At 37.7% G+C, this 13,058-nt stretch overlaps 1 protein-coding gene across 2 annotated transcripts in view; it reads left to right on the forward strand.

Annotated features, from left to right (window-relative positions):
• The window catches only part of gpc5b (glypican 5b), a 45,144-nt gene that overhangs the window by 8,196 nt on the left and 23,890 nt on the right, over positions 1–13,058 (forward strand). For both annotated transcript variants that reach the window (XM_052589524.1, XM_052589525.1), the window contains 4 exons: positions 204–364; positions 530–589; positions 926–1,048; positions 11,544–11,664. In XM_052589524.1, the coding sequence (XP_052445484.1) occupies positions 204–364; positions 530–589; positions 926–1,048; positions 11,544–11,664 (465 nt within the window). The remainder of the gene's footprint in view (positions 1–203; positions 365–529; positions 590–925; positions 1,049–11,543; positions 11,665–13,058) is intronic.

The raw sequence follows: 13,058 nt of genomic DNA on the forward strand, positions 1-13,058 counted from the left end.
TTTGAATTTATTGTGCAGTTTTGTTCCAACTAGAAATCAATAATTTTGTAAATATTAATAGACTGAGATTGTGCCATTTATTAGTGGCCACTAGATGGAGTAATCTCTTTGAATTCACAAAGGCCTAAATTGTGCCGTTCACCTTTTTTTTCCTCTCTTACATACTTTTTAAAACACATAATCATTCTACATATCTCTTTCAGGTGGGTAAAGTTTGTGGTTCCTTGACCGAACCGGTTTCGTCCACTCCAGTCAGTCCCACCTCAAGAAGTTTGACCCCTTCAGTAAACCCAACCACTGAACTCCAAACCTCAGTCATGTCCTCAAGTCCTACAGCACATGAGCACGTAACACTAAAAAGAAGGTGAGAAAATGACATCCACTGCATATAATTGTCAAACATATTTTGACCCTTTAAGAAATTAAAAAACCCTTATTAATCTGATGTTTCAGATTGTATATAGTAACTTCCCTGCTTTCTTTCTTCTGTTTTCTTTCCTCTCAAATCTGCACTTGTCGATGACCCCAGGTCTCTGCCTCTGAAACCTTCCAAAAACGACAAACCCAGAAGCCTGAAAAAGATTTCAAAGTAAGCAGTAGCAAATCAGCCCCCAGGTTTCCAAGTGTTTTAAAAGAAAAATGATCTCTAATTATTTTGTCATAAATTGATTTTGACTGTCAGCCTAAGAATGTTCTAATGAATGAATCCCACATCAAATAAACGTGTGCGAGCAAGGAAAAACGCTGTCAGCATTTATAATAATCACAAACAACTACGGGAGGTCAATCCGCCGCTTGTGTCTATCAGTGTTTGGGCATGTTAGATTAGAGAAGGGTGATGAATGGGGCAAAACAGGTTGTACTGTATAATTAGGCCTGGTTTGATGGTTTTTGATAATTTCCTGAAAGCCTGAACTTCCTGCAGGGAGTTTATGGGCTACATCCAGCGGTACAAATCATTCTTCTCCACCCTGCCGGAGATGCTGTGCGAGGGGGAGGTCGTGATGGATGAAAACACCTGCTGGAGTGGAGAAGATGTGGTAGAGAGGTAAGATGTCTTGTCAGAAGTGGGCTTGATCTCAAATTTGCATGTTAATACAAGGATTAATATAGGTCAATGACGTGGCACTCATTTTATTTTAATACATAAAAAAGCACATAATATTAATTGATTTGACAGCAGTTTTAGGTTGTAAATCAGCAATTCATATTACTTATGTAAATTTATTAGTGCTGGGCAAAGATGACAATTTTTAATCGCGTTTCATTGCATGATTTTTCTGCAATGAATTGCATTGATATGCACAAAATTCAATAATGAATTCAAAAGTAGTGTATTGTGCACGTTTTTCAATTATTAAAATTACTGCTGTATGTGCAATAACATTTGGTTTGCAAATACTTGAATCAAATAATGAGCTTTTTTTACAGCAGTCTTCCTTTTACATATTATCAGTTAAAATAGTTCTTGTAAATCTCAACTTAAACATTAATGTAATCAGATTAAATATAAAATGAAAACTATTTGTCACTGCGGGGCATTAACGTTTTTATAGAAAATATTTTTTAAAATAGTTTGTTATAGAAAAACAAGTTATGCTCAGAGTCAAAAGCCTCGATCTTGAAATTAGAACAGGCACCTTCCGACCAGCACTATCACGGGACCCAACAATGCGGGCGGGTAGAGACTCGTGTGTGTGTGTGTGTGTGTGTGTGTGTGGGGGATGTGGAAAAAGGGTGTACTCACACTAGACAATCGTAACCGTGCCCAAGCATGTTTGACCCCCAAAGCCTGGTTTGTTTGACTAGTGTGATCACTCTGTGCCAAGCTCAGGCGTGGTTTGTTTAGCCGGCCCTGGCTCGGTTGGAGGAGGTGGGCCAGAGCTTGGTTCAGTTGGGCTTGTGTGAGCACTAACCACGCCAGAGTGCAGAACTTCAGTTACAAGCAGCATGATTGCATGAACTTTTCTGAGCGGCAGGAGTGATAGATCTCCAAAGCAATATATTTTGCAAGGGCCGTGTGTTACCGCGTCCCAAAACCAGATATTAATCAGTATCTGGTGTGACCACCATTTGCCTCACGCAGTGCAACACATCTCCTTCACATAGAGTTGATCAGGTTGTTGATAGTGGCCTGTGGATGTTGGTCCACTCCTCTTCAATGACTGTGCAAAGTAGCTGGATATTGGCAGGAACTGGAATACACTGTCGTATTCACCGATTTAGAGAATCTCAAACATGCTCAATGGGTGACATGTCTAGTGAGTATGCTGGCCATGCAAGAACTGGGATGTTTTCAGCTTCCACGAATTGTTTACAGATCCTTGCAACATGGGGTCGAGCGTTACCATGCTGCAACGGGCCTCAGGATAACATACGCCTGTCCATACCATAACCCCACCACCACCATGGGCCACTCGATCCACAACATTGACATCAGCAAACCGCTCACCCACACAATGCAAAACATGCTGTCTGCCCTGTACAGTGATTCATCCGTGAAGAGAACACCTCTCCAAATTGCCAGATGCCATCGAATGTGAGCATTTGCCCACTGAAGTCGGTTTCAATGACGAACTGCAGTCAGGTTGAGACCCCGATGAGGACGACGAGCATGCAGATGAGCTTCCCTGAGATGGTTTCTGACAGTTTGTGAAGAAACCAATTGTTGCAGCAGCTGTCTGGGTGGCTGTTCTCAGGTTATCTTGGACATGAAGATGCTGTATTTGGAGGTCCTGGGCTGGTGTGGTTACACGGGGTCTGCGATTGTGAGGCTGGTTGGAGGTAATGCCAAATTATCTGAAACGCCTTTGGAGTCTGCTTATGGTAGAGAAATGAACATTAATTTCACGGGCAGGAGCTCTGGTGGACATTCCTTCAGTGACCTAGCCAGTTGCATGCTCCCTCTGTGGCATTGTGCTGTGTGATAAAACTGAATTTTGAATGGTCTCTTTATTGTGGCCAGCCAAAGGCACACCTGTGCAATAATCATGCTGTCTAATCAGTATCTTGATATGCTACACCTGAGAGGTGGATGGATTATTTTTGGCAAAGAAGTGCTCACTAACACAGATTTAGACAGATTTGTGAACAATATTTGAGAGAAATAGGCCTTTTGTGTACATACTGTAGAAAAAGACTTAGATCTTTGAGTTCAGCTCATGAAAAATGGGGGCAAAAAAACTGTTGCATTTATAATTTTGTTCAGTGTGTGTGTGTGTGTATATATATACACTAACAACACTAATATATAATATAATGCTAATCTGTTTTTGTTGAATTTCTGTATTAGAAAATACATAACTCGTTTTTATAATGTTGAACTTTATAATGTTTCTTTGTCTGAAAGATAAAGATTAGTGGTCACCAAAATGGCATGTGACAAAAATGTAGCATTACCTAAATGTAATGTTTATAATTTGTATAGGACCTATTTGCCACTAAACGATGACATTTAGGGAACCACTAAATCTTTATCTTTCAGACAAATCAATTCACTTCGACATAATAAAAACATCTTAATCTTAACGTTTCATCTTAATACAGAGATATGACAACCCCCAAACACTAATATATAATATAAAGATTTGTCTGAAGACTGAAGATATGAGAAAGTTTCTGTTTTCCCACCCAAAATGATTGTAATCGAAGGCAGTCAAATCAGATATTGCTCCAGAAAGGTCTCTATTTACTCTGTGAGGTCATGAAGTTCATAAAATGGCCAAGAGGAGTGTTGGTTACCATGGATTATCATGGCTTTTCTCCAGTCCTCATCCGGACGGAAGCTTCATTCGGAAAGTTCTGGAGCTCTATTGTGACACAAATGAGATTCCCTGAAAAACGCACACTCAAAATAGACATTTGCTGATAGACAGTTTTGCTATCGGCATATGTTAATTTAGACTTGTTGTCTTTTGACTTCTGCAACACAAAATAACCACAATTGCTTTGCTTGAACGGACTAAGTTTTGTGATTCTAGATATATCCCTTTTCTGGCCTCATTTGCTGTTCAGCTTTGGCTCAGAGGTTAGAGTTCCCACTCCCCATTCACCCCCTGGACAAATTACTCCATCGCCGTCCACACTACGGCAACAACGCAATGCTGGCACCTTCCATACTGGAGGCCCAAACATTGGGTAGCCCTGGAGACAAGCCACTGTCACCATGGAGCAAACCGACTAGCTTGCTAATCTTCTTCTTTCTTTGGGGGGGTCATATCTCTGTATTAAGATGAGACAAGTTTTTATTATGTCAAAGTGAATTGATTTGTCTGAAAGATAAAGATTTAGTGGTTCCCTAAATGTCATCGTTTGGTGGCAAATAGGTCCAATACAAAATATAAACTTTACATTCAGGTAATGCTACATTTTTGCCACATGCCATTTTAGTGAGCACTAATCTTTATCTTTCAGACAGAGTAACTGAGTTCAACATTATAAAAACGAGTTATGTATTTTCTAATACAGAAATTCAACAAAAACAGATTAGCAAGCAGATTAGTTCATTTTCTCTATGCTAATGGTCACACTCTCCATTTGATGGTACAAAGACTATTGAAACTAAATACTAGCATACTACTCTGTATACACTAAATACTGCCTTCTGTTTTACAAATATGAGACAGAACATGCAAACAGCATGACAGTGCTAACATTCAAAATAGTAGTAGCATTAGCTTTCTGTGAACTCAATAATACTGGCATGCTGAACACATTACTCAACAATAAATGTTTTGATAAGTAGTACACTTTATTAGTTATGTCTTAACATTTAACAGTCTGATAAAATCAGAAAGAGACATCACAGCTGATAATACAGTTCATCTGTAGCACAGGAAATGGAAAGCCAAGTTAAGTGCAGTGCATTATTGAGTTCTCTGTTGTACACTGCAAGGCTTGATGTAGTATGCAGATAATTTGCAAGTATATATGCTATGCCATGCAGAAATGGTGAAATTAGCATATTAGCATGCTATTCTGGGTATAGCATATCTTCTTGTGAGCACAACCTCTTCAAATAAGTCAACACTGCCCCCTTTTGGACAAAAAAGAATAATTCTTAGTTAATTGTTTGAACATTACATTCAACCATGTTTCAACCATGAGGCAAAAATCTCCACAAATGATTGCATGAAACTAATATATAAGCCATCTAAAAATATTCTCCCACTTGGCCATAATGAACAGTGGGGTCAAAGAAACACACTGAGGAAAACATGTTCACAAGATGGCTAAGCTTTCACACTGAGTTCAGTCCAAAACATGCATTTTTGGCTTGGAATTTTCAGGTCCATTTGGACGGCTATGTAACATTTCAAATTGAGCGAACAAGATCATTTAAGAAAATGCTTAGCTGGAGTTGTGGTTCACCTCCCACTGCACAGTGCAGTGGATGAATGGATGTTTCGTAGGATGGTGGAGTTAACCAAGGAAATGTTAGCATGACTTATAACTTGGTGTCAGCCAGACTCCAAGCGACTGGATGTGTGAGGTTACTGTGGAAACTGTTTGTTTTTGTTTTCATTTTAGGCGACTGCCACCCATGGTCAAAGTCCTTTTGGTATTTTGGGTTGTTCTTAGCTTCTCTCTTTTTCTCTCTCATTTTATCCATTACCGACACCACTGTTGAACTTTAACTCACATAAAATGGTGAACAGATTGGACAAGTGAGGCCACTGCTGACTCACTCACTCACTCAATCGTCATGAAACGCTCCAGCCTCGTTCTCAGTGTTGTGACCTGCTTAGTTTTCCTTTCCTCTGTGGTCTTAGACTGGCAGTTTCCTCAATTTCAGCTCTATTAGATTGTGTTTTCATTTACCATAAACTCATCATAACACCTTTTTTGGTATTTAAGAGAATATGGTACGTCCAATAGTGGTTTTAGGTGGTTTAGCCTGGTAAAGCTAGTGTTTAGCTGTACGATTGGCTTTAAGCTTGAGGCTGTGTTTTGGAACATGGTTACTTGCTTATATTCAATCTAAGCAGGTTACTCCAAGTATGTCACTGACTGATTCAAACTTCTCATTTGCTAATTCAAAAAACCAAAGTTTCAAAAATCCTGACCACCATAAGATAGTATGAACAGCTGTTAGTTGGTTTCTTGGTAATCTAAGATAGTTTACCATGTTCGAAACACAGCTACTATCATAAAATGGATTTTCCAGCCAAGAAGTGACTGAATATAGTAAAAAAAAAACGTTAAACTAGACCATTAAAAACCACGCAATTCTGGCAATTGCTGCTTTTCCAAAAGGATTTGTTTCTAAGCATTGGTTTGAGTCAGAAAACATAGCTAACGGTTACATTTGACAAATTAAGAATTGGATTTCATAGTACTTTGTCTAATTTTCACTCACTTTTGTACTTTTTTATATGAAATGACCATTCTGTGTAGCACGTTCAGTTTAGGTCCACTGTAGATCTATTGACACCTCTGCTTGATAGTAATGCTAATGCTAATACACACATTGTTTGGTATAATAAACCTAAAGTAGGTGTTTTGCTATCATAATAATGAAAATGACTTCAAAAAACCACAGTGCAATTTTAGTATATTCAGCTCCTGCTTGAACAGGACTGCGGTTGGTAAGCGGATCGAAACATAGAGATACGATTGCGTAACTATTTAGTAAATTCCCCAGTGAGGCCATATGTAAACTTAGTGAATTTTCTACCTAGACGCTATTTCATAGATTGGCCTTAGTGCTGTCTAAGTACGTTTTGATGTATAGCATACAAGTGCCACATGATGCTAGTATTTGCTGTATTATTAGTGGCTGATTGACCTGAAAACCTGTAATGGATACTGTAACTGCATATACGATATCCAGTGCTTGTATTACAACTTATTATTGAACTACTCAATTCCAAGCTGCTGCTTTAACACAGAACGGCGCTGTTAGCTTTGTGCAGTTCAAAGCTGACTAGATATGATACAGCTGTCCTACATTAGCATGGGCCCTTCCCAACTTCATAGACCACAGACAATAAATAGGATGGAAAACTAGCAACCAGAAGGTCTTACGCCCGGTTATTACACACATGAGAAGGCACACTGCTGAATTCATGCTGACGTAAGACAGGAAGCATAGCTTACTCAGATGTTCTACACCAAAGTTGTGTATTCTATAGAAAAGGACTGTTGAAATATTAGCGTATGGCATCCGTTTAGGCTGTGTGTCATTGCTAAAGGCAATAACTTGTGGAAAAGCTGTTCTAAAGATTGAAGAAACCTCTAATGCATAGCTCATGAAGAACGGATATTGCTAGCTCATTAGGTGCCGAGTTTCATAACCTTCTGAGCAAACAAATGAGCTAATCCAATATAGCAGATGAATTTAATTGGAGCTTTGCTCCTCACAGAGGGATGTGTGTGTGGTTTCTATGGGAAAATAAGCAGCGTTTAGTCAAAGGGGAACTCCAAACTCTTTGGTCTTGAGCTGGGTAAATATTTTTCTCTGACTTTTTCTGGTTTGGATTTATTGAGCCGCTAATTATTGTGAGAAATGGGGGTGAGTGCAGTGACAAGCCCACCGCTCTGAACAGTACGACCCATGTTCTCGCTAACACATCTGTTTGGAGAGTCTGATGTTCTTTGTAGCTTATTTGAAGCAGTTTGTCTGTGTCATAATCAAAGTACTTTATGAGGTGACTTGTTTGTTGTGGTCTTTCTTTTATGTATGAACTCTTTTTAGGAAAAACAGGACTTGATTTTGTTGGTATTTGATTGGATTGTGTGTGGGAGAAACGTGGTAGGCTATGCTAATGTTAGATGCGCTTGCTGAGGCGATTTGAATGAACAGTTGCTCTTACTTGTGCTTAAGCTCACTGGAGTATCTATAGATAGTTTCAATCTTGACCAGTGTCTGCACTATTTTCGTCTAGAGATTATTAGTGCTAAAACTGTTTCTACTTGTTTAAACTAATGTTGCATGTATTTCTTAAAGGGACAGTTCACCCATTAATTACTAGCCCTCTGGTTGTTCCAAACCCATAAGACCAGAGCTGATCCTCCCTATACGCAAAATATGCAAGCTGCAAATAGGGCCCCCTTGCTCTCAAAGATGATTTCATTTTAGTTAATTTTTTTTTAATTTGGCCAGTGGTTATGAAAACATGAATGATAATCTCCTTTAATGCGGTGTGCTGTCGCCCTTTCTATGTAAAAATCTGTCAAATAATGTAATGTGAATGTCGTACAGTCTTGCTCAAGACTTAAAAAAAAAAATTCGTTGAAAGCATACCAAGCCGCAGAAGAGACCCTGTATCTCAAGCGCTTTGAGTGAACAGACAAATGTATTTCATTCATTTTTTTTTTTCATAACCACTCATAACATGGTAATCCTGTTACTGTCTATGGAGGGACAGAAAGCTCTCAGATTTCACTGAAAATAATACAGGTTTGGAACGACATGAGGGTGAGTAAATAAAGATAGTATTTAAATTATTATTATTATTATTTTATTACATTTTTTTGTCTGGCAAATAAAAAATAATAATAATATGTTGATAGTCTAGAAACTAGGAACCCAACCTCTTAAAACACTAGCAACGTGCTAGCAACCTTACATTTAATTTGTTTTAATCAGTACTGACTGTACCAAGACAGGGATGTAGTTGTTGTTGTCGTTGATGATTATCTTTTTTAAGGAGTTTCTTGAGTCAAGACTTGACTTGGCCCAGTACACAATCACCTAGAAATGTCCTAGCAATCAGAATCAGAACACCTGAGCATCCACCTAGAATAGCGCTAGCAACACGGGATCTAATTAATTTAGTTCATTTAATTCAATCAATACTGACTGTACCAAAATCAGAAACATTTATTAAGACTTTCAATAGGGGCGCTTTTAATTTCAACCAATAGCTTATCAGAATGGATATTTGAAGCCACTGATAGACTTGTAATGTCTCATGAAGAATGCAATATGCTCAAAATTAAGTGTGTCATGGAAATATTCATGCGCCTCTGCAGAGAAATATAGAAGACGAGCATGCTCGAGTCATGCTATAGCAAATTTCCGTAAAAATGTCTATGCATGATGATCAGTTTTAAGGTTTGATGTATGTTTATTGAAACACGTCGAGCAGATTGTTTCTTCTTTAATTATGCGCATATGAAGCAGATTTGGCTCACCAAAGAAAGAATGAGCCAGTGAAAATGACAGTATCCACAGACAGCTCATTCTTCTTTTAAATAAGCCACATAATCCACTCCTCTCATGTAGTGAATACTCGCATATCTCATCTCCATCGTACCTGCCATCCAAATGCATTTACACATGACAGCTAAAAGCACAAACCAACAAACAAGTCTGTCTCACGTTTGTTCCTGACAAAGTGCTTCCACCTTGCAAAGTGAGCCGTGTGTTCGGATGCAGCATGAGGTGTCTGGGGTCATTATTTATTCACTTAGATTAGCTGTGGTGAAAACAGCGGGCCAGTTCTCCCACAAGCATTCATTTATTGATGCACAAGCACACGGCTGCATTATTCTGCCCTCCCGCTGCGCTTTATATGCCCCCCACTGTTAACCCTTTGATCCATCTGTCTGACTGTCTGTCTTCCTGTCTGTCTCAAGGACGCTGGTGCTGGAAATAGCTTCTGTGTGATAATCTAGCAATGGCTAAAAAAGGGTTTTGCATAAATTGATGTATGTGTGACGTTAATTTTTCATAATATGGATTTGTGACATCATTTGCGACAGTTAAAAAAGGTGTTTTTGACAGTGTTAATTTACCAAAAAAAAAGTGTCCCTTGATGATACATTCCTCTATATTCAGTCAATATTTTGTCATGTCATGTTGAATAGTTTCATGTTATTAAATGTACATTTTAAAAGAGTAATGTAATATATATATATATGTATATATATATATATATATATATATATATATATATATATATATATATATATGTGTGTATATATATGTGTGTGTGTGTTTGTGTGTGTTTTTGTGTGTGTGGGTGCGTGTGTGCGTGTGCGTGTGTGTGTGTGTGTGTCATATCATTAGTCATATTGTGCATTTTGGAAATTTTAATCATGTGCTTTAAAATTGGGTTCCAAAAATAACCACCTAGCAACATCCTAGAAACCATATGGCAACATTCTAAATATGACATCATATTATGTTTTATGTTAACTTTGGACCTTTTAATTGTGGCCTAAATGTTTTTTTTTAATTATTATTTATTTATTTTTCACTGACCAGAAAGTAAGCACCTAGCAACACCCTAGAAACCACATAGCAACATTCTAGATATGATACATGTCATATTAAGTTTATGCAAACTTTTTAATATCGGGATCATTTGATTTGGACCGGTGTTCTGTCGATTTGTCCTACGCTGTCAGATTTTCCTACCTCCCACTAAATCAGTGGGTAGTACAATTCAACAATGAAAAATGCTACTGTAAAGTTATGGTTTATTAACATCTACACCTACCACAACCCTACCCTTACAGTACTGCAAATACGGTAATTATGTGTTATATTCGCGGTTGTAGCTAGAAGGGATACAGCTACAGGAAACCAAACAATAAATATTCTTTTCTACCAATTAGATTGCGTTTTTATTAAAGTCTACACCTACCCCAACCCTAAACGTACCCTTACAGTAATGCAGAAACATTAAATATCGTTGTTTAGCACAAAAAAAGGATGCAATATTAATGTGCACATGCGCAGTAAACCCCGTTAGGAAAATCTGACTGGTAGGATAAAATGTCTGGGCACCGGAAAGTAACCACCTAACAACCACATAACATTCTGTAGTGTAAACTATCATTGCAAGTTTTGTATAGGCATCCAACAGTATTATGTTATTGTCCATTTACTTCAGTTCTATTTTTGCTCATTACAGTCGATTAAATCCCTGCAGCTCTGCATGTTTGTAATCTATCCACTCTTCCACCCAGTCATATCTTTATTTAAAGTTCACACTTTGTGCTTAATCAAAGTCTTAACCTATCTGCCCTGCCTGAGCTTGACCCATTGATCGTATAGGCTGCTGAACATGGCACTCTAACAGTGGCAACCAACGTTGAGATTTCCCCCTGAGGAGTGAAGTTTGTTTCCTCATCAACATCCTTCACTGAATAGCACCACTGTCATGGATCCATTAAATGATTTTATTGCCAACCTGTCTGAATCTGTTGTGCCTTCTCGAATACTGTTTAGTAGGTCAGCATCTTGGGTTGCTTGCCTTGTTTACACCAACTTGGCCTTTTTTGAAGGACGCCCTCCATTGGCCTCCATTAACGGCTCTAATAAAAGGGCACAGGGTCAATACCTACATTTGCAGCATACTGTAGTTATGTCTTCAGGCTTCACCGCAGGCTTCATAATGAATCATTTATGTGGGTGAAACGCCTGTCTGAACATCCGATCAATCCTTGAGCCTGTTTCTTATAGACAAGCCTTGAGCGTTCCCTGCATTTTTAGGACTCCAGGCCTTAAAATTGGGAGATCATTATCATCAGACCAAAGAGTGCTCGATTTCTGTATGGGTAACTTATCTCTTGCTCTGTTTCTGCTGCAGTTATACAGGTCACGTGGTGGGGAATGGACTGAAAGCCCAGAAACACAACCCAGAGATAAAGATCAGAAGTGTGGATCCAATCCTGGTCAACGTGAAGGAAAAGCTAGAGCACTTCAACCAGGTAGGTCCCAAAATATGCTAGTGAGTACCGGCACTTCTTTTTTTTACTTCAAGCACTGCTTATGATGAATGTTAAATAAGATCTTAATTGCGATTGAACCGAATCATTTAAATGGTTGATTCATTCAGGAACAAAACACTGTCATGTTGTTTAGAGACGCAAAACATTGCTGTGGCTGTGTTTGGAATGATGTATTGTTTTTTTGCAAAATAGAGTAAAAACAGCCAATATGGTGTCTAAAACGTAAAGTGTCTCTTGATGTTACCTTATAGTCAGCGGTGCACATAAGTGGTCCACAGGTCCGCATGTGTGACCAAAATAAAAAAATGCGTTATATACATATGTTCTGACAGCGCCATTTGCATTTTGTCGGTCATGGTTGACAGCTGTTAATACACAATTACCATTTTAGATCACAAACTATACTATATAAGTTTTATTTTCAACCTGAAAGCATAAATGTAGGCTATGCCATGCCGTTTTCATAGCACAATGCAAAACTGTCACATTCGTCCACTGACACTCTTTAATCAGCAGCAGCGCTAAATCCGGAAGCGCGTATATTTACTTGTCGGCAACATGCCAAAATAAAAGCCTGCTGATTTTAAGTTTGAGTATGATGAAAACGCTTTTTTTAATTTATTTTTAGATGCTTTTATCCAAAGCGACTTAAAATTGGGGAATACATGAAGCGATTCTTTTTAAAGAGGCAAACAAAGAAAGTAGTAGTAAATATTAGCATTTTATTTTTAATTTTACTATAAAATAAATGTATTTGTATTTAATACTAGGACTGCCTTTTATTTTTAATAATATTATCACACACTAATATTTAGTTTATTTACTATTATTTTATAAAATAAAAAAACTAAATGAATAAAGTGCAATAATATTATAACTATTATTCATTCATTTTTTTATAGTTATATTTAATGGGTCATGCTATATGCAGTGTGAGGACCAAACCAAATCTACAGGTTCTCTTATGAGAACCAGGCTTAAAAAAATTATGTGCACCCCTTATAGTTATAGTATAGCTTATAGTTTATTGAACTCTTGTATAAAATCAGTATCTCATTTGTTACCATGCTGATTTTTTTAAACGTCACTCTTCGTATGATATTAACTATATTCAATTATATAAATATATAAATTTTCTGCCCCCTTATCTTGAATTATGTGATCATTTTTAATACATATTAATAAACTAAATCATGCCGTGTGAGTTAAAGAACTAAATCTAAATGCGTAGGCTCACTAATAAGTTAGTGTAGTCACTTATGCGTGCACTCTGTAGGTGTTTTGTTTGTTTTTTTCAATAGCCTATAGACTACTACTCAATGTCATTATGTCTCTTTTTCGAAAAGTAACTCAGAAAATTGGCAAATAATTTA

Source organism: Carassius gibelio, chromosome B22 (genome assembly GCF_023724105.1).
Source record: "Carassius gibelio isolate Cgi1373 ecotype wild population from Czech Republic chromosome B22, carGib1.2-hapl.c, whole genome shotgun sequence".
NCBI classification, from domain to species: Eukaryota; Metazoa; Chordata; class Actinopteri; order Cypriniformes; family Cyprinidae; genus Carassius; species Carassius gibelio.